Source organism: Myxine glutinosa, chromosome 10 (genome assembly GCF_964187855.1).
Source record: "Myxine glutinosa chromosome 10, kmMyxGlut1.1, whole genome shotgun sequence".
Classification (NCBI taxonomy): Eukaryota; Metazoa; Chordata; class Myxini; order Myxiniformes; family Myxinidae; genus Myxine; species Myxine glutinosa.
In genome coordinates, this window is record NC_136270.1 from 3,522,611 (window position 1) to 3,548,051 (window position 25,441).

The 25,441-nt window shown below is 43.2% G+C and overlaps 1 protein-coding gene across 4 annotated transcripts in view; it reads left to right on the forward strand.

Moving 5' to 3' along the window:
- Positions 1-25,441, forward strand: part of LOC137434292 (trafficking kinesin-binding protein 1) — a 1,208,017-nt gene that overhangs the window by 1,084,405 nt on the left and 98,171 nt on the right. For 3 of the 4 annotated variants that reach the window (XM_068127174.2, XM_068127175.2, XM_068127170.2), the window contains exons 2-3: positions 3,767-4,005; positions 21,175-21,363. The exons of the other annotated variant lie outside the window; for it this stretch is intronic. In XM_068127174.2, the coding sequence (XP_067983275.2) occupies positions 3,767-4,005; positions 21,175-21,363 (428 nt within the window). The remainder of the gene's footprint in view (positions 1-3,766; positions 4,006-21,174; positions 21,364-25,441) is intronic. 4 annotated transcript variants of the gene reach the window in all.

The window sequence follows — 25,441 nt, forward strand, 5'->3', positions numbered from 1 at the left end:
CTCTCATCTCCCCTTCCTGTTCAGGCTGGAGTTCTCCAAGGCAGTGTTCTGGGCCCTGTGCTTTTTCTGGTATTCATCAATGATCTCTCCGACTCTCTGGAAATCTTTTCTATCTCTTTGCTGATGACTCCATTCTCTGCCACTCCATACCTCATCCCACAGATTGTCAGTCTGCAGCCTCCTCACTCTCTGCAGACCTGGACAAAATCACAGATTGGTCAAACAAGTGGAACATGTCTTTCAATCCTGACAAATCTCACAGTCTTACTATGTCTCTCCGAAAAGACCAAATGGACAACCCTCCCATCTACATTGTCAACAATCCTCTCCAAGAAGTTCTGTCACTCAAGCTTTTGTTTCTCACTATCTGCCATGATCTTTCCTGGGAAAACCACATTTCCAAGCTGGCCTCCAAAGCCAGTCGCCGACTGGGCATCCTCCGTCATGCGAAGTCCTTCCTTGGCACACCTGAGCTCCTCACCACATACAAGGCTTTCATCCGCAGCTCAATTGAATACTGCTCTCTCCTCTGGGCTGATGCTCCTGCCTCACAACTAGCTCGGCTTCGCGCTGTTGAAACCAAAGCTATCACAATCATTGGAATCTCCCACGGTGAAGCTAACTCCGAGGGCCTTTCACTCACTCACCGCAGGCAGGTTGGTGGTCTTTCTGTCTTCTAAAGACTCCTCTCCGGCCTTGCTCCCCCAATTCTGTCTGTGCTCTGTCCCCCAAATATTCCTACAGGTCGCACAAGATCTGCCAACAACCCTCTTATTGTGAAACTGCCAAAATCAAGACTCCTCTTTTTTCCCGCCTCTGGAACAAACTCCCTCACTCTATTCAATCCCACTCCTCCCTCCAGGTCTTTAAAACAGCTGTTCACCACCATCTCTTATCTTCCCCCATCCAAAACCTTGATCTTTTCTACCCCTGTTAATTCACCCCAGATCCACTTTTTTTGAAATACCGTCTGCTTTCCTGGAAGTCCGAGGAGTGTCCATGTGTTTTATACCTCTCCCACCCTCACCCCCTTCCCATGCCTCCTCCCCCGAAGCCCTCTCCCTCCCACAGATCTCCCGATGTCCCTGTTCTCTGCTGTTGTACTTGTGTGCTTCCCTCTCTGCCCCCATCTTGTCTCCCGCTCACTTTACTATGTTTTATGTGTCCGTTTTTTTTTTTTGTGATTAATGTTAGCTCTTTCACGAGCCTCGATCTTGTATTCAAAAAATATATATACTAAGCAAGAAGATGGGAAAATGTAATAATGAAATGAGATCTAGACGACTGATTCTTGACTTGGATGGTTGCAAGTTGATAGTGTATATATACAGTCATGTGAAAAAGTAAGTATACCCCATGTAAAGTTTTGACTTTTTCAACATATTTCAACATACAGCTATTTGAAATGTTTTTAATGTTTGTTTAATGTTTTAATGAATTTCAATGTTAATGTTTTTAATCTTTTTAACATATGTGGACATATCAATATTTGATCTTCATTTAAACAGTATCTATAGATAAAGGTGATTTAATTGAACAAAAAACAATGAAAAATTGACTTTGCAATAATTTATTCAACAAAAATTTGTTGCACAGCATGCACAATTGCATGCACAGCTCATTTCAAATCCCCCCACAACATCTCGATGGGATTTAGATCCGGGCTTTGCCTTGGCCATTCCAGAACCCTCCATTTCTTTCTTTTCAGCCATTCCTTGGTGGATTTACTGGTATCTTTAGGGTCATTGTCATGTTGTAAGGTCCACTTTTGGTTGAGCTTCAACTTGCCGACAGATGGCCTCACATTATCCTCAAGCACCCTCTGGTCCAATGAAGAATTCATAGTGGATTATATGATGGTGAGCTGCCCAGGCCCTGATGCAGCAAAGCTGCCCCAAACCATAATATTTCCACCACCATGCTTTACAGTTGGTATCAGGTTCTTGTGGTCAAATGCTGTCTTTGGTTTTCACCAAACATGTCTTCTGGTACTGTGGCCAAATAGCTCTACCTTTGACTCATCTGTCCAGAGCACATTGTTCCAGAAGTGCTGGTCTTTGCCGAGGTGTTCATTGGCAAACTTTAGTCTTGCCCTGATGTTCTTTCTGGACAGTAAAGGTTTCCTCCTGGCACACCTCCCATGTAGATCAAATTTGTGAAGCCTCTTTCTAATGGTAGACTCGTGCACTTTGACATCAACAGTGGCAAGAGCTACCTGTAGGTCCCGTGATGACATTCTGGGGTTCTTAGAGACTTCTTTCAGCATCTTGCGGTCTGCTCTCGGGCTGGACTTGCTGGGGCGGCCTGGCCTGAACAAGTTGGCAGTTGTTTGGAATCTTCTCCACTTGTAGATGATCTTCCGGACAGTCGAATGATTTATTTCAAATTGTTTAGAGATCTTTTTAAATCCCTGCCCAGACTTGTAGGCATCTATAACCTTCTTTTTGAAGGCCTCAGAGAGCTCTTTTGATCTAGGCATAGTGACGCCGCACACTTCAACAACAAAGAGCAAACCAAACTAAATGTCTGAGGTTTAAATAAGACAGGTTCCTCCAAGATCCTCTCTGACGATGTTCTAATCATTTGCACCTGAGCTGGTGCACCTGATTCTAATTTTAGGTGTTTGAAGTAGTGATAAATATAGGGGTGTACTTACTTTTTCCACATGTGAAATTTGCATTTATGTTCATTTAAATTGTACAATGGACTACAAAATGTAAATGTTTCATGATATTTGTTATATTATATCACCTTTATCGATCAATATTGTTGAAATGAAGATCAAATAGCTGTATGTTGAAATATGTTGAAAAGGTCAAAACTTTACATGGGGTGTACTTACTTTTTCACGTGACTGTATATGTGTATGCAGTAGAACCCTGATGAGCTTTTCCTGGTGGGAGTTTAGGGACGTTTTTGACATTGAAAAGCTACCAGCCTCATGGTGGTTACCTTTTGCCTGCAGGCCGGCAGCAGCACTGTCTGAGCCCAAATCCTAATATACACTTTATAGCAGACTTTGGTTGCCTCAAAACGGCCTTCAAGGCCAACGTTCTCTACAGCTTAAATCCATGCCCAGATTCTGAAGTACCTACCCCAAAATTTGTGGCCTCCAGGTGCTATGGTTTAGCCATGAAAGAGTAACAAACAAATGCACAAAAACTTGAAATGATTTGTAACATTTGCAAAAATCTGGTGGCAATCACCTTTCATGTAAAGTGAACTACCCATGTACGATAGCTTCAGCCAAAGTGAACTACCCGTCACAAAACTCGAATTGGTGCTGAATTCGGTCAAACTCTGTTGGTTTCTTGTTAATAAGCATGGCAGACATTTTTTTCAACAGGGATTAAGGCTCATGGTGGAGATGCAACACAAATCACAAACAAGCACACATGCACACACGCTCACATGCACACACGCTCACGACGACAAATACCTGAGACAACATCGTACTTGACTTCAGACGAACAGATTCCCTGAGTTTGGGGGGAGTAGCGTAACTTCCTGGAGTACCCCTACACACCGGCGACGCCATCTTTATGACTCAATTGGCCTCTTTGGAACGCATCTATGGTAACATTTGACTTCATTGTTTGTCACATATTATCATGAATATAATGTTTTGAAATAGAAAATGAATGGGATGTGACTGATTGAATTAGTTAGTGGAAGAATTTAAATGATAGTAGATTGCATTGAGTTTGCAATGTCTGTCTTGGTTTGGTTTGATTTTTATATTCTGTTTTCTGCTGTTTTTGCGCAGTTCACCAGGACAGGTGCAAGCCCGTGAAAGCAACACAGTTGGGCCATATTGCCCATACAAGCAATTCGCCATCCATGGCCTGGAAGCAGACTATCTGAAGCGTAGCAAACTGGAGGGGGCCGATCCGGCTACGAGCATATGTCCCCCGCCCACGTTGCCCGTTTGCACTGAGAATGAGATATGCGAGTTCTCTTCAGTTCTTCCTCCTACCTCTACTCAAGATGCCAGCACGGTCACCGGTAAGATTCACGTTTTTACTTGCAAGACAGCGCGATAATGTGATGTCGATAGTGTACGAGATAAATTGAAATATGAAATGGCCAAATAAAATGAAAAAAACTTTAAACAATTCGATCTTGATGGGGTGATCCAACTTGTATATCATATGACGGAGTAACCAGAGAGCTCATTTCATTCTGGCAAAGGACAAAAGATGTCCCAGATTACCAGATATTTACCTGAGATTCATTTAAAATACACACATTGAATTGGCAGCTGAACTAACACTGAGGCGTAGCACATCTCGTAATTTCCCATTGTGGGTGGATTTGAATCAAGGATCTGCTCTAGGCCTGTGTCTTTTGACAATGAATACTAGAAAATGTTGCAGTTGGACTTGGAAAAATGAAAGAGGAGGAGGTGGAGGGGAAGGAGGGTTAGGGTTAGTCGGCATGGGTGGAGGGGCAATACTGGGTGCTGGCCGGCTGGGTGAGCTATTCGTTGCGGTGGTGTTGGGACATGTTAGACATTGTAACTGAATGAACTCCTCTGTAGACAACCCAGGTTATGGTGCTAATGAGTCATGCACTGAAAGGAAAGTAGGTGACAGCACTGAAACCGATGGAGGTGAGGTCTCTCATGAGTCTTGCACTAAGGGGGAGGCAGGGGAAGCAGAGGAGGCAGGACTGACAGGAGAGGGTGCTGTTGATCTTGAGGAGGAGGGACCAGGATGGAAAAAAATGTATGATCGAGAGCTGCCTGGAATATTGCCACAGGTTTCAATGTAGCTCCTTGTATGGGAATATAACATCATCCAACCCCCTCTTGAACTTGAGGTAACGCTCCATGACCATTACCTAAAGTTCAAGAAGGGATTGGTCGGCGTCTTGCACCCTGTTGGCAATTACCCACATGTCCCGCAGCACCTCACCCAGGAAACTTGACGGTGAGGTTGGGCCTTGGCGCTTCTTCCTCACCATTGGCCGCCTCCTCCTCCTCCTCAGAAATATTTGTAATGGCGTCCAACTCCTCCTCCGTGAGCTCTTCGGCATGCAAGGTGATAAGATCCTCCAACTCCTCAGGCTCCATGTCGTCAAAGCCTTCCCCTCCCAATTACTGTGCCAACCCGGCAATTTCATTTCTCTCAATGTTGTCGGGAAAGCCTGTAAAGTTCTTCACTGCCTGTGGCCACATATTTTGCCAGCACATGTTTATGGTGGAGACTCTCACCTCGTCCAGCAACTCTTTGATGGCGCCAATGCATTTGGGCTATGTTGAAATCTTTCCAACACTGCCCGACGGTGAGCTCTGAGTCGGAATCAATCGCATCCAAAATGCGGCGAAAGGTGTGGCGAGTGTAATATGTTTTGAAAGTGGAGATTACCGAGTGGCTGGATCAGGGAGGTGGTGTTGGGTGACAGAAAGATCACCTCGATGTTTGGGTAAGTCAATTCAGGTCCCTGGTGGTGGCCAGGAGCATTAACGAGAGCAGAAGAACCTTGAACACAAGGTTTTTATTTGCCAGATACCTCGCCACCTGAGGGATGAAACAGTTATGGAACCAGTCCAAGAGAATTGCTGCTGTGACCCACGCCTTCCTGTTGGCCCTCCAAAACATGGGCAGCATGTGTTAGTTCTTGCCCTTGAGAGCACACAGGTTTGGGGAATGGTACTGCATCATGGATTTAGTCAGACATTTAGCATTTGCATTTGTGTACAGCTCTTTTCCATTTGCGCAAAGGAGATGAGATAACGGTCCTTGGCAGCCTTGAACCCCAATGCTGTGTTTGAGATTAAAGTTTGTGTTGGCATCTTTTTCAAAACAAACCGGTCTCGTCAGCATTGAACATCTGCAGTGGTAGGTACCCATTCTGCTCGATGTGCTGCACGAGTTGAGCAGGGAATGTTTCAGCTCCGCCGTGATCCGCGGAGGCATCCTTGCCTGACAGTTTGATGGTGTGGAGACCGTTCCGCTTCTTGAAGCGGTCAAACCATCCCCTGCTCACTCGGAATGGACTGGGGCTGCTTGTACCCGCATCACTCAGCACATCACCCATAGCCACACCCCGCATCACTCGTGCTGGTGCCACCCATGCCAGCCAGATGTGTGTACATACATCTCCCCCTTTGCCCAAATGAGAGGTCCACTTAAAGGCATGTTCTTCTGCGAGTTGTCCTCCATCTATACGCTGAGAGCCTTCTCCATCCTTTCTGGATGTCCCAGACCTGGGTGACTACCGTGGTGCTCAGTACAGCACTCGACGCAACACTTTCTCGGATGCCTTATTGTTCTTCCATATGTAGCGAACGGTGGATTCGTTCACATCATAAAGCTTGCCCACAGAGGCCGCACTCTCTCCTCTTGAAAGCCGGTTCAGCAGCTCCACTTTCTGGCTCAGCCTCATCACTTTCTTCTGTCTCTTGGTAGTGGACTCATCTCCGGCTTTGGGCTTGCACTTGGTAGCCATGTTTGATCAAGGAGCGGAGCGAGAGGCAAACACACAGGTCAAGGCAGCAGGATGAGAAGAATGATTGAGACCTAGGACCCAGGCTGGTGGAAGATATGCTTTAGAGCTGTGTTATGCTCGCTGCTTGTGGGAAAAAAAAATTAGTGCTCGCAAAAACTACGAATACACAAAACACAGGGGCTGTGAATGTAGAAGCAGGCCTAATTTTATCACCCGCGAATATGCGGGGTCCGCGAATGTTGAGGTCCGACAATGTAGTAAAGACATGCGGATTTTGAGTAAAATCAAATGAATTCATCTTCAGTTCTCCAACTTTTAATTGGACAAATTCGGCAGCCCTATGCACCTGAAGATGCCAAAGGACTGGTCTTATTCTTCTATTTCCAGCAAGAAACAAATGTGCATCCGCTGACCTTTCTCAAGGGTAAATAATTAATTATGAGCCCCCCTGATATCAACCTGAACAAGGGGGTGAGCTAAGCTTGACCCACCAATCATAGCCGCGTTCGGGAACTTAAACACGTGACTTTCAACGTTTGGCACATTCAATCAAACAAACTGTTTGGCAGCACATGCTGTGGGGTGGAGGAGTGTGTGTGTACAGTGGGAGGGCGAGGGGGAAACAAATTATTGAGGTGATCATTTGTAGAGCAGGAACAATTCAGCTAAATCAATGTAATACAAACAACCATGATTGTAATGGCCTGAGCCACCAATGGAAGAAATGTGACAAAGTGTTTGAAGAGGGTGTGGGTGAGGGGAGGGGCGAGTATGTGTGGTGATGAATGTGATATAACAATGTAAATCATTGTTACATCTTCAAACTGGGTACTATGTTATTTGCTGGGTCGTTCAGGTTGACGATGCAATGGAGTATCCCTGGTGCATTTCCGCATGAGTAAGCCAAATACTAGAGACAAGTCCACCACCATCTCTGTGAGTGATGTAACAGTTTCCTCTGCACGCCACGCCTCCAAAATCTGTCTTCTGGCTTCATTGGGGGTCATGCTGAATGAATGCTGACATAGGGGAGCATGGCCAGCCTTCGGCCCATGTTTTGCAACGGCAGATCTCCTCAGATAGTTACATTTGAAGGCTTTGCTATGTTCGGTGATGCATTGGTCTAAGGTTCTTCCTGTCTCTCCAACATCTTTGGACCCGCAACCACAGGGATCCATGTATACCACCCCTGCTTGGTCATTCCTGGGTAACTTGTCCTTGACCTTCATCAGTGCCTGCCTCTCGGTGAATATAGTTTTGAAATTCACTCTCACACCTGCCGATTTCAACACTCTGCCATTCCTTTGTGACACACGCCTGGCACAGAAGGCAGGATGCAAAAACCTTTTGGTTGTTGCTGTGGTCCAGTCCTGTTTTTGGCCCCACCAAGATCACTTCCCTTTTTGGTAATAATCTGTCAGGGTACCCGTTGGCCTTCAGGATGCCTTGAAGATACTTTACCTCTCTCTTGTTTGCGCGTGCTCTTTTTATGAGGGTGGATATCACAGCTCATGTGTGATGGCAAGAGTCAAAATCAAGGTAACCGTCAGTGTGAGTGGGCTTCCTGTAGACTGCAATGTTCAAACCTTCTTGAGGACCCCTTGTCACGATGGTGTCCAGGAAAGAAAAGGATCTATTCTGTTCCTCTTCGTAGGTGAACCTGATGGAAGGAAATGTTTTTTCCAATAGCTTTATGTATGGTGTTAACCACATACCTGGGACAGATGACAAATGTGTCATCCATGTAACGATACCATACACTTGACTGCATTGTGAGGTATGGGTTGTTACGTTCCTCCATTTCCTCCATCACTATATTCACTACCACAGCAGATACAGCAGAAGCTATGGCAGTACCAAATACCTGTTTGTATCATATCCCGTCAAAAACAAAATAAGTGGAGGAAAGGTAAGCACTAAGCAGATGGCATATGGCTGTGGGATTTAACCTGCCACACACCTGGTTCCAGCATTCATCCTTTAATAAGTTTATTGAAAAAGCTTCCAGACCTCTTCCCAAGATACGAGGCTTTATTCAAATCGACCTTTGGCATCCTCCACAACTAGTCAGGTTCACTATGTCAACAAATATAATTTCGTTCCAATTTTTTGGAGATTAGCAAAACTATACATTTTTGGAATATTCAGAGCATGAGGAATCCAAAAATTAATGTTTACATTTGCGTCGACACCTTTGCGAAAATGACACTCAGGACAGTGATGAAGATAGTCGGGTTCACTATGTTAACAAATATAGTTTCTTTCAAAATTTTGGGATTAGCAAACCTGTACATTTTTGGAATCTTCAGAGCATGGAGAATCCGAAAATCAATGTTGGCATTTGCACAGACACCTGCATGGCCGCTATTTTTGATTTTGAAAATGGCCGCCATAACATACATATTTTGCGCGATCTCGGCTTCTAGTCAACCTAGAGACTTAATTAAATGTGCTAATCCTATGTTTTCTGGGTCAAGGAATCCAATAAAGGCCTCAAATAGTGCTCAGGATTATAGAAAAGCAACAAACAAAGGTAATTGAAAACCATTGTCTTTATATTTGTGATATAACTGTATTACATAATACATGATATTGCAAGTCCTTTGAAGTTATAGGTTGTTATAGGAAGTTATAGGTAGTATCAGATTGAACTATAAGTCCTATACACAGGATCTACGAGGTCTACACCGTTCAGGAATATGCTTTTACAGATCTTCATCACTGTCCTGAGTGTCATTTTCGCAAAGGTGTCGACGCAAATGTAAACATTAATTTTTGGATTCCTCATGCTCTGAATATTCCAAAAATGTATAGTTTTGCTAATCTCCAAAAATTTTGAACGAAAAAACATAGTGAACCTGACTAAACAGGCAATAACATAATCAGTCCTACAAAGCTAATAAAGCAGTATAAAGCAAAGTCAGGCAGTTTAAACATTAGTCATGAATCCCAGTCACTTCTTACCAATAAGATCCAGCACTCATCCCTGCATAACTCATTCAGCAGACAAGATACGGACCCCCTCGCTGACCGAGTGCTCGCCCCTAAATAGGCATCCACTGTGCCCCAAGCCTACTAAGGCTCTTCCTCTTCTTCATTTTCACCACAATAAGCGACGTCTAGCCACCTCGACCACCACAGCTATGTGGACGTTGGTGAACAAGGTTACCACATTGAAGGACCTGTTATTTTACTTTCAGCGAGCACCAAGTTCAATGTGCGCTCCTCCTTTTGATTGGATCGGATGGTAGACACTCAAAATGGATGTGTCCTCCAACATATCATGCATCTTCTCATTAACACCGTTGCACGTCCCTTGTCCGCCGGCACGATCACTGTCCCATCCATCTTACGGAGTTCCTGTAAAGCCTGTCGTGCCCAGTTCAAATTGGCTGAGTAAAATGGCAGCTACCTGTGATCTCAACCTCGGTCTTGGTTTTGTCAGAGTTCAGTGATGGCAGACTTGACCCGGGCCACAATGACGTCATTTCAGAATTGCAATGTGGTGTGATCGAGAACTTTGGACCTTTCTGCAATGAACGTATTTGTACTTCTGTGAACTACTTGATAGGTTAATCCTATTGGTTCTGGATGGGTTTTGCGTCTTGCATGGGGTTTGCATCCTGGAAGGTGTTTGCATCACATCTGTGTTTCCCTCTCAAAGCAGCGAAATTGTTCTGATGTCACTTCTGATGTTCTGGCGTTGTTAGTGAACGTGCGCTCTTTCTGTTGGACTCAAGTCCATAACCTACTTGGTAGTCTGAGGCGAATTGAATCTGACGCTCGTAGTACCCGGTCAGCAAACTTTGTGAGGCGATGATGACAAGCGTATATTTGAAAATGGAGGAATTTACATCCTGTTGTACGCATGATCTGCCAAGCTTTTAAAACCCAGCAATGTTCACTTGCATTACCCTTTTTAGCTCACCTGGAACGAAGTTCAGGGGAGCTTATGCGATGGCGCGTTGTCAGTCCGTCCGTCCGTCCATCCGTAAACACTTGAAACGTCTTCTCCGAAACCGCTGATGGGATTGTGACCAAATTTGGCACAAATGATATTTGTTGTGTTGTGACTAAAGTTTGTTCACGGCATTAAAAAAAAAAGTCGGAGTCTAAGGGGGTTTACCGGGGTCAAAGTGGATCCAGGTTTGACCCCCATTATGGGGTTTGACCCCATAATCCCTCGCCAATTGGCTTTTTCCTCTGAAACTACACACAATATTTCGATTAAACTTCACCACAAACTTCACCACCTTCACCACAATGTACCAAAGTTTGTTCACATCATTTAAAAAAATCTGCCCCCTTGGGGATCTATGATCATTTGCCCCCAAAATAGGTATTTGCTTTCTTCTCAGAAACTACACATGCAATTCTGATGAAACGTCACCACAACCTTCAGCACCCATGTTGTACCAAAGTTTGTTCAAGGCATTGGAAAAATTGGGGGGCTGAGGAGGTACATGGGGTGGGAGGGGTCGGGGAGGGGGTGGGGCAAAATAGGTATTTTTTTGTTTGTTTGTTTAAAGTCTTATGATTATGTTATTATGATTCTACATTCTGCCCTATCTTCTAGCAACCATTGAAATTGGTTTAAAATACCTTTAGTCCATGCAGTATAATGTTTATTCCACCAGGTGAGTGCCAGGGGTATTGCCCCTATGTTTAATTCAAACTGAAGCGCATTCAAGCTGTGACGTTTGTAAATATTCAATAGGTACCACTCTTGTCCAGCGAACACCTGTAGCATGGCTGGTCATTCACCTATTGCAAGCTGGTCATAGCTCTTATTATTGTAAGATCAAACAGCCGGGTTGAATTTGCTTGTTCTTGTCACCTAACCAACTCATCCACCTAGTTTTCTCATAACTCGTTCACAACTTTTTTTAAATATCATGCTATATATCATTTTTGACCCTATCGCTCAAAGGTGAAGGGTCACTTAGAAAAATTAAAAAATGATCGTATGCGGATCCGTATTCGGATCTTCAAAAAATCCAGTCAATTTGTCCTTGTCACACACCTAAACTGTCCACCAAGTTTCGTCTGAAACCGTCCATAACTTTTTTGAGATATCATGCCATGTTTTGGTTTTAGCCCTATCATTCAATGGTGAAGAGTCCCTGGTGTTGGGCTAGCGGCTAGGGTGCCGGCTTAGGATCCAAGGATCCTGGGTTCGAATCCCGGTCGATCGCTGAATTAACGCCAGGGGGGTTGACTCAGCCTGTCATCCTTCCGAGGTCGGCTAATTGAGTACCAGTTCACTGGTAATTCCCTGTTTGTCGTTAAAGGCGGCAAAAAGGGTTGGCGTCAGGAAGGGCATCCGGCCGTAAAACATTGCTTCAAATAGGGGACCGAAAAACAACAACAACCACGGTTCCCGAAAAAGGCCAACCCCCGCTTTGCGGGGAAAAATGGCCTCTAAAGGTGGTTTTATTCAATGGTGAAGAGTCATTTAAAGTTCTCGTATCTGGATCCAGATTCGGATATTTACCAAAATGGAATCAATTATCCCTTGTTATACATCCAACCGGTCCACCAAGCTTTGTCCAAATCCGTCCATAACTTATTTGAGATATCGTGCTATATATTGTTTTTGTCCTTATCTCTCAATGGTGAAGAATTACTTTAAAAATTATAGTATGCGGATCTTGATCTTCACCAAAATCTAATCATTTTGTTGTTTTCACACAGACACAACCTCTCCATCAAATTTCGGCCCAATCCATCCATGTTTTGAGATATCTCACAGACAGACAGACAGGGGTGAAAATATAACCTCCATCCATCGTTGGCGGCGGAGGTAAAGACACAATATTGAATAAACAACATAGTCGTCATCGTCACTGCTTCACGGCTGTTTCCATGGTTGCAGGTGTAAGCTGTGATTCACCTAATGGCTGCTTCACCAAAAGGCATATTTGAGGCATATCTTTGTGGCCAGATGCCCTTCCTGATGCCACCACAGAATCAGCTGTGGGCTCAGCCTTTGTCCATAGAGACATACACCGCAAGGCAGCTGGGAGATTTGCAATCAGTTTCCTTCTCCTCGGTAGATGCCTACCAAGGTTGAAGAGCTCCACAACCTACCTCCAATTCTAGCAACATACCTTAGTTGGATTGGTAAGTGTCACAGCAAGTCCTCACAATGGAGGGCCATGCCCACTACATCACTAATTGCAATGCTATTGGCCAGCATTAGTAGCTTCAGAATAAAGAGAATGGGTAAAACCAAATGAGGGGGGAAATAATAAAAGTGTAAATAATCATGACAGAAATCAGGCCTGATGGTTACACATCTGTAACCTGATGATGCAAATCTGCATCTGTGATGCAAATCAGGTATGATGCTGAGAACAACCACGATGAGCACGAGCTGGAAAGAGCGCATCAAGGGAGAGATGACCGTTGATAGCACTCTGCACAACCTCCATAGTGGTGATGGTCTGGAGACATTGGCAGAGAAGTCCTGAAGGTGCTCTAGTGCAGATAGTTGAGGTTGGAGAACCCTGAGGAGATCAAGAAACACCATTCTCTCTAATAGTGGTACGGCCTTGTAAATACAGGCTGAACAGTCTTGAACGCCCTGGTGTTAGACAAACCGTCACACACTTGATATAGGCACGAGAGCTCTGAGAGCATTGGTACCGTGTAAACGGAGCAGTGGAAATGCAGATGTGCATGGAGATGGAACCGCTGCTCTTTGAGCCCCATACAGGACTGAGTGTGCATTGTGCTCTGCAACTACCAGAACCAACTCTGAAAGCTGTATGTGACCACGGTGCTGTCGATTGCTCTGTCTTGAATTCTCAAAGACTAATCTCTGACATTTTGTGCCAGAGATATCCTGATGTCTTCTCTGCCTCGATTATACTTCTGTGACTATCTCCCAACTGCTTTATTGTTATTAAATTATCTTCCATGCACCAGCTCCAATCCCTGTACAGGCAAATTACCCGCCAATCTGGAGGAATGCTCAGGCTAGTTTGAACCAGCTATATGAAAAGGACATGCAAATGCATGTTAAAATGTCCAGGCTGTCTTTGGGCTAGTAGTTAGGAAAGGTGGGGGGGTGAAAAATCTAAAATACAGGTAGTGGACATGAAACACCCATGTATAGTCTCAAGAGGGCATTGAGCCACCTTTTGCGGTCAGTACGGACTGTATACGCCGCAGCGTAGAGTCCACCAGCGTCTGGAGTTCTTCAGGAGTAATGGGGCACCATTCTTCCACGAGAATGTCAATCACTCACACCTGTTTGATGAAGGTGGAAAACGCTGTCTCAGGCGTCATTCCAGAATGTCTCATAAATACTCGATTGGGTTCAGATCTGGTGACTGAGAAGGCCATGCCATATGGATAGCATCAGTGTCATGCTCATCAAACCATTGGGCGACCACACGTGCTCTGTGGATGAGGGCATTGGGGATCTATGGCCTCGACCTTTTTAGCCGCGTCGCAGACGCTGCTCATAGAGTGCCCTCTGCTGTTGTTGTTGTTGTTCTTCTTCTTGTTCTTCTTGTTCTTGCAGAGAAGACAAAACCTCAAAGCTCCACCCATTCTGGGAACCATAGCTCCACCCATTCTGGGAGAGCCTTCATATAAACAAATATCCACCATTTTATTAACTCGCATAGCTTTGAGGCCTGTTTTGTAGGCCCGTGGTGTCTTCCTCTCTCACACAGTTTTATTTCAAATCAAATTCGATATATCATTTCATTTTTTACAGTCGCTAACATAATTTTAGACTCGGTTGAAAAAAAACAGGAAGAAAATCCGATGAAAGTTGCCCTTTATAGAACGAAATGAATTCTCAAAGGCCTGTAACTTCAAGTCCATTGAGATATATATATACTGAAACGCAAAAGAAACTTACCACCTTTGAAACCTTTAAATATCAACAATAACACTGTGTGTAGTAAATGTGTGAACTTATTTGTGGACAATAGTGTCCTCGCTGTCAGACAAAACGGTCACGGATGGTCACTTGAACCTTCAATGGTCACTTCATAGCACAGCTGTTGAACAGCCGTTTTGACTGTCAGTGATTAGCCAAGGGGTACGGGATGATTTTAATGAGCTGCACGTGATGTCTTGATATTGGCTTTAAAAAGGCCAGTGCAAAATGGGCATTTTGACCGAAAAATTTGACCATTTTGACCATTTTGACCAACTTCAAAAAGACCGAAAATGCAAAAGAAATTTACCACTTGTTTGAAATGTAATAAAATTGTAACAGTTCAAAATAAAACAAACCAACAATTGCTAATTGAAACATTGGCATTTTATTGATGACATGTCAAGTTTTTGACCAAGATACACCATCTCATCAGTTTGTTCTACAGTACAGAACAGCACAGGGTGCAATGTCAGTCCCCTTTCAATAGCGTGTATGGCCACCATTGTTTTGGATACAGGCAGTGCATCATCGGCGTATACTGCCTACCAGTCTTTGGATGGATTGCTGCTGGATTCTGTCCCACTCAGTCCTCAATGTCTGAAGCAGCTCTGCCCGTGTCCTGGCCCTGCCAACTACGCGTCTCCCAAGCTCATCCCACAGGTGCTCTATGGGATTCAGGTCAGGAGAGAGCGCAGGCCACTGCATGGTGTTGATGTTCTCGCCTTGGAGAAATGCAGTGGTAAAGCGAGCAGCATAGGGACGAGCGTTGTCATGCTGAAAGGTTCTCAGTTCTGGGTGGTCTAGCAGGAATGGCAGCAGATGAGGTCGCAGGATGTTATCCACATACCGCTGGGCGTTAAGATTCCCATCCACAACCACCAGTGGCGTCCTGTACCGGCCTGATATGGCTGCCCACACCATCACACTTGGGCCACCCCACCTGTTGGCTTGACGCACGCAACAATCGGCATATCGCTCACCAGTTCTTCTCCAGACACACTCACGCCCATCAGGACTGTCCACACAGAACCTTGACTCATCGCTGAAAGCGACCTCGTTCCACTGCGCCAAGGTCCACCGCTGATGCTGCTGGCACCATCTCTGACGGTTGCGGCAATGGGCAACCGTCATCACGGGGCCTCTGTATGGTCTTCTGGCAGTCAGACCATAGTCATGCAGTCGTCTTCGTGCAGTATCATTGGAGATCCGTGGGTTTGCACGCCCCGGAGTTTCTGCCGCAGTGCGGGATGCTGGACGGAATCGATCCCGCAGGTGACTTCGGACCATCTGCCTGTCCTGCCTTGCAGTGGTGACTCTTGGCCTCCCTGATCGAGGTCTGTCATCTGCAGAGTTGTGGAGGGTGTCTCTGTCCACCAGGGCCGATATCGTCTGGTGTGAACAGCCAAGGCGACGTGCCACCTCACGGTAGCTCAGTCCACCTTGCAGCATGCCCAGGGCAGGCTGCCGTTGATCCCTTGACAATCGTGGCATGTTGATTGAAATGCCCATTTTGCACTGGCCTTTGTAAAGCCAATATCAAGACATCACGTGCAGCTCATTAAAATCATCCCGTACCCCTTGGCTAATCACTGACAGTCAAAACGGCTGTTCAACAGCTGTGCTATGAAGTGACCATTGAAGGTTCAAGTGACCATCCGTGACCGTTTTGTCTGACAGTGAGGACACTATTGTCCACAAATAAGTTCACACATTTACTATACGCAGTGTTATTGTTGATATTTAAAGGTTTCAAAGGTGGTAAGTTTCTTTTGTGTTTTCGGTCTTTTTGAAGTTGGTCAAAATGGTCAAATTTTTCGGTCAAAATGCCCATTTTGCACTGGCCTTTTTAAAGCCAATATCAAGACATCACGTGCAGCTCATTAAAATCATCCCGTACCTCTTGGCTAATCACTGACAGTCAAAACGGCTGTTCAACAGCTGTGCTATGAAGTGACCATTGAAGGTTCAAGTGACCATCCGTGACCGTTTTGTCTGACAGTGAGGACACTATTGTCCACAAATAAGTTCACACATTTACTACACGCAGTGTTATTGTTGATATTTAAAGGTTTCAAAGGTGGTAAGTTTCTTTTGCGTTTCAGTATATATTTTAAATCGCGGCATGGTCAGTCATACACCGCCCGAAATAAGAGACGGGAAAATGCCGAGATATATATATTTTGTTTAAATCACGGCATGGTCAGTCATACACCGCCCGAAATAACAGACGGGAAAATGCCGAGATATATTAAAAATTCGTCCATTTGATGACAATCGTCACGATGAAATATTTAATTTATACGTCGTCACAATAATGTGGAGAGAGGAGCATAGCTTCGTTCACGTGTCGCCACATACGGGAAATTGCCGAGATATATTTTTTTTAAATCGCGGCATGGTCAGTCATACACCGCCTGAAATAACAGACGGGAAAATGCCGAGATATATTAAAAATTCGTCCATTTGATGACAATCGTCACGATGAAATATTTAATTTATACGTCGTCACAATAATGTGGAGAGAGGAGCATAGCTTCGTTCACGTGTCGCCACACACGGGAAATTGCCGAGATATATATTTTTTAAATCGCGGCATGGTCAGTCATACACCGCCTGAAATAACAGACGGGAAAATGCCGAGATATATTAAAAATTCGTCGCCACACACGGGAAATTGCCGAGATATATTTTCACTTTGCACAAAAATAACATCAAGTAATCGAATCAATAGGAATGTCCTGTGCCTATAACATCGACGTTATAGGCACAGCTGCATTTAGGCATTGTGTAACATCGACGCGGCTTTTGTTTTAATTAAAACTTTTTGTACTTGTTATTATAATAAAAGGTGCTGAAATCTTCACAATTTTTTTCAGCTTAACATCGACATTTTCAAAAAGCATTTAAAATCGTGTGTGAGTCGCAACCCTTCCTTCCAACTCAACTCTTTGTCCGACCGTGAAAATGTTGATAATTTTGGACAGCCCTTACCAATCATAAAGCGTTATCAACTACATTGGGTGTAGTAATACTGAATAACCGTGTGAGGGCAGTAGATACTACGTCTGATAGAGTGAACAGGTTTTCACTTCGCCATCGTGCAGGGACAACCACACATTGTGCGTTCACTGAAGATATGGATAAGAGACGCAGGTCAAGACATTTGAATAGTCGATTAAGTGAAATAGTTACACATAATGCTTCTTTGGAACCTCTTCAAAGATGCATTCGGGACTAAACGAAATTTTGCATCTGAGTTGAAAATTATATTTAAAAGGAGTGACACCGCATAAAGTTTTCATCATTTGGCTTCAAAATATGCCCCTCACGTGTCCAATCTACAATAACTGCAATATATCTCACCAAGACACAGTTAAATTATCTCTCGATATTGTTTAGACATAGCCATGAGTCTCTTGATTGTGAAAGATGAAAAAAGCCAAGTTTATTTGTGGACCATTTACTATTTCAAGTGCCAGCAGATACTCCAGAAAATCGAATTATTTAATTTGCAATGTTGTCATTAAATTTTACCAGTTATTAAATGTCACATGGGTTGTGACTGTATTGTGAGACCTTGAACGAACCTCTCTTCATGATGGTCAAAGGTCACAATTGCATGCCTCCTTTGCATTGTCATGTGTCATTACCGACACGTGGGACACGTTCTTCATTTTAATACGGTCATAAATGAATGTGGTGCTTGTTTTCACACACCCATGCGGTTTCTATTTTAAAATCTTTGATTTCTGTGATGAAAAGTAATGTTTAAAAACACAACAAAAATCGCAGTAAATTAAAGTTAACTTGCAAGTTGCCCGTGCCCATATAGGATTCTAAACGGGGTAGGGATGAATGAATGAATGATCGTTTTAAGGCCATTTTCCCCGCAAGAGCAGGGGTTGTCCAACGGGGTAGGGATGGAGTTGGCTAAAAGGCAAATGGCGTCTTCTGTCATCGAGCCGGAAATCTGGGAACAACAATTCCCATTTATTGACACATTTGATTCAATTTTAATGCTTTAATGGTGGTGAGGTCCTCCAATTGAAACTGTTTGTTCAATATATATGTAGCTTTTTGATGCCTAGGTTCTGTAATAAAAACTTGTATTGGTGTCAAAGCCAGTGATCAATTACAAATTAATAGTAGGATTATAATCTTCCATCTATGCATTAATACCTCGTAGGTAAACAACAAATAAACAAAATGAAAAATCACTCATAGAGCGACACTTGGCAAAAGAGAACAAAGTAGAATGGCACTCAGTAGAGCATCCTTTGACCTCAAAAATAATTTGTGGTAGAATTCAGTGACCTGATATGCAAATCGTCTTCAAAGTTTAAGTTAATCCGATGAAAATTGACAATTTTAGAAATTTGGCCTATGTTGACCTTTTGGCCTATGTTGACCTCAAAAATAGTTGGTGGTTGAATTCAGTTGGCTGATATGAAAATCACATTCAAATTTCAAGTCAATCAGATGAAAATTGAGGATTTTAGAAATTTGAAAAGGTTGTTGACCTTTTGGCCTATGTTGACCTTTTGACCTCAAAAATAAATGGGATTCTGTCGGGCCACGAACTCTACCATTTGGTGAAGTATCGTGAAGATCGGTTTAAAATTGTGACCTGTAGGCAAGTATAAGTGAGCGGACAGACAAACACACAAACACCCACAGAAACACCCACACACACATAAACACACACACACACACACACACACACACACACAAAACACACACACAACACACACACACACACACAAAACACATAAACATAAACACACACACAAAAACACACACAGACACACACTCAAACACACACTCAAACACACACACATACACTCAAACACACACACAAACACTCAAACACACACACAAACACTCAAACACACGCACAAACACATAAACACATACACAAAAACACACACAAAAACACACGCAAACACACACACACACAAACACTCAAATGCAAACACAAACACTCAAACACACACACAAACACTCAAACACCCTCAAACACACACACAAACACTCAAACGCACACACACACACAAACACTCAAACGCACACACACACACACAAACACTCAAATGCAAACACAAACACTCAAACACACAAACACTCAAACACACTCAAACACACACACAAACACTCAAACGCGCACACACACAAACACTCAAATGCAAACACAAACACTTAAACACACATACAAACACAAACACTCAAATGCAAACACAAACACTCAAACACAAACACAAACACTCAAACGCACACACACACACAAACACTCAAATGCAAACACAAACACTCAAACACAAACACAAACACTCAAACACACACACACAAAACACACACACAACACACACACACACACACAAAACACATAAACATAAACACACACACAAAAACACACACAGACACACACTCAAACACACACTCAAACACACACACATACACTCAAACACACACACAAACACTCAAACACACACACAAACACTCAAACACACGCACAAACACATAAACACATACACAAAAACACACACAAAAACACACGCAAACACACACACACACAAACACTCAAATGCAAACACAAACACTCAAACACACACACAAACACTCAAACACCCTCAAACACACACACAAACACTCAAACGCACACACACACACAAACACTCAAACGCACACACACACACACAAAACACATAAACATAAACACACACACAAAAACACACACAGACACACACTCAAACACACACTCAAACACACACACATACACTCAAACACACACACAAACACTCAAACACACACACAAACACTCAAACACACGCACAAACACATAAACACATACACAAAAACACACACAAAAACACACGCAAACACACACACACACAAACACTCAAATGCAAACACAAACACTCAAACACACACACAAACACTCAAACACCCTCAAACACACACACAAACACTCAAACGCACACACACACACAAACACTCAAATGCAAACACAAACACTCAAACACAAACACAAACACTCAAACACACACACACAAACACTCAAACACACTCAAACACACACACAAACACTCAAACGCACACACACACACTCAAATGCAAACACAAACACTCAAACACACAAACACTCAAACACACTCAAACACACACACAAACACTCAAACGCGCACACACACAAACACTCAAATGCAAACACAAACACTTAAACACACATACAAACACAAACACTCAAATGCAAACACAAACACTCAAACACAAACACAAACACTCAAACGCACACACACACACAAACACTCAAATGCAAACACAAACACTCAAACACAAACACAAACACTCAAACACACACACACAAACACTCAAACACACTCAAACACACACACAAACACTCAAACGCACACACACACACAAACACTCAAATGCAAACACAAACACTCAAACACACTCAAACACACACACAAACACTCAAACGCGCACACACACAAACACTCAAATGCAAACACAAACACTTAAACACACATACAAACACAAACACTCAAATGCAAACACAAACACTCAAACACAAACACAAACACTCAAACACACACACAAACACTCAAATGCAAACAAAAAGACTGAAACACAAACACTCAAACACACACACAAACACTCAAACACACAAACACACACACACAAACCGGAGTGATCAACATCCTTGTCAATTTTTTTTTTGCCAAGTAACGATCAAATGCAAAGTCACGATGCATGAATGCAGTATTGTGTTCAGTCCCAGTTGAATAGCACATTTGCCATGCTAGCATATGCGTGTGCAGATGTGTGCCGCAGCGAACAGCAAGCCGAGGTGGAGATCATCAGCCTTCTGGAGGAGAACATCCCCCTCTATCATCTCCGTGCGAACACCGTGCAAGGCTACGACAACGACGATTGGCTGCACACACCGCTCGTCTCATCCGACGTTGACCTTAGCTTCGATGTCATTGATGAAACACTCAAGTACATGCGTGAGTTGACTTGTGTTGCCTACGGTTGGGTTTAGTTTCGTGAGAATACCTGTAGTCACCTTTGTTTTTCTCATTTTGCACCTTTAAGGTGTGAAAAATTATTCTGCAATCGTTTTACAAAGTACAGGGTTGCTTGATCTGAGTTATTCGCCTTTGGAGAAAATGGTGTATTACTATTGGACCACAATATGTATAACAATGGATTTTACCAAATGGTAGTTGATAAAGCGCAAGTGTACTGTCGTGAGAAACAAGGTTTCGGCCATTAACCATCGTCAGAGTAAAAAGAATGAAATGCGGGCCAGGGGAGGATAATAAAGGGAGAGATGAAGTAAACAATCATCAGAGGTCGAGGGAAGGGGCGAAACGTCAAGGGTCATGAGACTGGACAATCAAGTGAGGGCTGATGTCATTGAACGTCAGAGGTCCAAGGCACCGTATATAGTGTGGGACTGAAACGTGAAAGGTCACAGTGAGTTTGCACCAATTAAAGGAACTAGTGGGGTCACCCTTGGGAATCCCACGGGCATGGAGGTGTATCGTTGGATCGGTGCAGCCGTTTGTGCGGCACCCGGGACAATAACGTTAGGCGGGAGCCCAAACCTGAAAATGCTGGAGACCAAAGCTGAAATTGGAAAAACAATATAGCCTATTTTACTCCAGGGGGTCCCAGTATTACCCACCCAAAATTTCGTTGCGATCGGTTCAGCCGTTTTTGCGGTACCTGCGAACGGACGGACGGACAGATGGACGGACATTTGGTGAATTATAGTGAGATGAGGGGATCACTGAATCACTTTGTTTGTGAACAAGATATGTCACTAAGTTGTGGACGGATTCGGACGAAATTTGGCAGAGATGTAGCGTATGTGACAAGGACGAAATGATTAGATTTTGGTGAAGATCCGGATTCGGATCCGGCGACTAGAATTTTTTTTAGCGATTCTTCACCATTGGGAGATTGGGCCAAAAACGATACATAGCAGGATATTTCAACAAATTGTGGACGGATTTGGACGAAACTTGTTGGACCGGTTGGGTGTCTGACAAGAACGATGCGCTTCGATTTTGGTGAAGATCTGAATATGGATTCCGATGTGAGAATTATTTAATTTTTTCAGTGATTCTTCACCATTGTGAGATATGGGCCAAAAACGAGGGGTAGATCATGGTATAAAAGACTGGACCTATGGTGATTCCTGTGATTGATTTTGATTAAATGTGATTCTGCATTGTGATTTTCTGGTCTACTCTGAGATACAAAACGTAAACTGTTCACCAGGCGGAGGTATGCTCTCTAATGAGCGCCGTTCTTGTTCTATATCTTTATTACCTTCACCAGAGGATAGGGTATTGCATTTGGGTCCGTCTATTTATCTATCTGTCTGTCTGTCTGTTTGTCCACACATAATGTGACAATGTAGACCATATTTTTACACTTTGTCTTTTTTCATCTGAGTACCCCTACAAAGCATGTACAATTAGAATGATTGTACACTACATCCTCGGTTAACGTCGTGGTTACGTTCTTGAAAATTTGGAAAACACGAGCACAAAGTAAAGTGAAATGATGTGAATTGTGGGAGGGTGTCGAGTCATTGAGACCCTATGGGTTCTCCCCCTTGCTGTGACATGAAGACTTCTGCTGGCTGTTGAGATGACTGTTTTCCTCCCTCCCAGAAAAAGCATCAATAGCTGACTGCTTGCTGCTCCGTCTCTTCTTTTCTTTATAAATTTCATAATAGCACTGAAGACTTTCATTGTTATTTCTATAATCGACGATGTAATAGCGAGTTGTAGGTAAATAATCACGACATTCTGTGAAACTTTGGTATCTAATTAGTATAGACGCTATAACAAAACAACGTTAACCGGTACAACGTTAAGCAGAGACACCCTGTGCATCTATAAAGTATGTACAATTAGAATGTGAGTACGTCTATAAGGTATGTACAATTAGAATGTGAGTACGCCTACAAAGTATGTACAATTAGAATGTGAGTACGTCTCTAAAGTACGTACAATTAGAATGTGAGTACGTCTATAAAGTATGTACAATTAGACTGTGAGTACATCTATAAGGTGTGTACAATTAGAATGTGAGCACGCCAATAAAGTATGTACAAATAGAATGTGAGTACGTCTATAAAGTATGTACAATTAGAATGTGAGCACGCCTATAAAGTATGTACAATTAGAATGTGAGTACATCTATAAAGTATGTACAAATAGAATGAGAGTACGTCTATAAAGTATGTATAATTATAATGAGAGTACGTCTATAAAGTATGTACAAATAGAATAAGAGTACGTCTATAAAGTATGTTTCTATTTACAAACAATGTATCTGTAGAGTGCAGTACAACTGTAATCAGTAATCGACACTGACTCCAATCTGCCGGTGCAGATTACCGAAAAATAGCCGATATCTGCCTGTTCTGATGTCGGCCCAGCAAATATATATGCATATTTGATCTATTCCACTTTGGAATGGTATTTTGTATTTCAAACTGAATAATTTTGGTTATTTTTGTGCAACAATACATCGACCTGAAAAAAACATGATGCCTCGTGTTCATAAATATTTGGGCTATTGAACAAACCAGATGTCAAGGTTGTTAATATTGAAAATGTGCAGTATTGTTCTATGTATAAAATTTGTATCTATTGATAAATTGGTAGCAAATCAAGTTATATTGTTTACTTTCAAGTACCATCAAGGATCCCTTAACCATTTAAAAGTTTTTCATTGATATTCATTTTCTAAGCCCGTATCTCTTTACCTATAGATGTCCCTCAAAGTTCAGTCCAACCTATGCCTGCCTCTTCCTTAATATTACTTTCCCTTGGTGGTTTACCTCACAGGTATAAAGTCTGTTATCACTGTTATATGGATGATACCCAGGTATTTTTCTCGTTTCATCAAAATTATGTAACTGTGATTTATGCCATAAATATCATCTTGTTATATATATGTATTGTCGCGTTCCTGGTAATTAAAATCTTCCAAGGAAACGGATTTCCGAACAGGCTTTAACTCCGAGGCGTTCAGTCAAAATATACCGAAGAATACGCGTAGGGGGGAGACACCGAAGAGCGCTTATCTTCACGGATCCCACCGGCAGTCCTCAAACCTGCAATAATTAATTCAACCGACACAGGTTAAAAATGTACAAGAAAATGCCGGCTTTATTAAGAAATTACTGGTCACAAAGAAAATGCACGATCAATAAACTATCATTCCTAAATGGAGCGCTCCCAAACAGACTCAAATACAGACAAAAGATAAAAGAATTGGAAAATAAAAATGTGTTATTTAGTGGGCACTTAGCTTAAATCGGCTGGTGTATCTTGTCAGGAATCGTCAAAGATCATCTGAGGCCTTGGCAGGGACCACACGCTTTGCCGCGCAGCGCGTGGGTGGGAAAAAACAGGCCTCCGTGCACAGTTCGTTCTTCCAGCCGTGCTTATTTCGTCGTCCTCGCTCAGGAAACTGCAGCTCTCGGTCTGCGGCTCTTCCTCCTCACAACCACTAGCAAGATGTCCTCCTCACGACCACTCTCAAGATCTCGGAACACGGCCGTTCGCAATGAATCCTCCTTGCGCAAGAGAGCAAAATGTGACTGTTCGCTTTTGGATTTAGAATCTTAAGAAGCGAGAAGGAAAAATGTCCGCCGTTCCAAGTGTTTTGTATGCGCAGCTCTGACGTCATCCGTGCCTGCTTCACCAATCCCATAGTCCCATCTTACCAGTCCTCTGTGCCAATCAAATCCCGGTCCAATCACTGCCCTTTGGGGTGTGGCTCATGGCCCTCCCTGTCCTGTGTGCTCACCAAGTCGGTGTTATCCACGGTATTGCTTCATGCCTGGTTTCCGTTTTTTTTTTTTTTTAAATAAGCGTGGTTAATGGTCGATTCCTTACGAGGTGTCTATAGTGCAGTGTTATAAGGAACATAGGAAAATATTACAGAGGCAATTACATACAGGGGATTATTTACCCATAATCCCTCGCTAATTAACAAGCCCCACCCCTCTGATGGGGACGAAGATACAAGCTTATCCGACATCCGGTCTACACA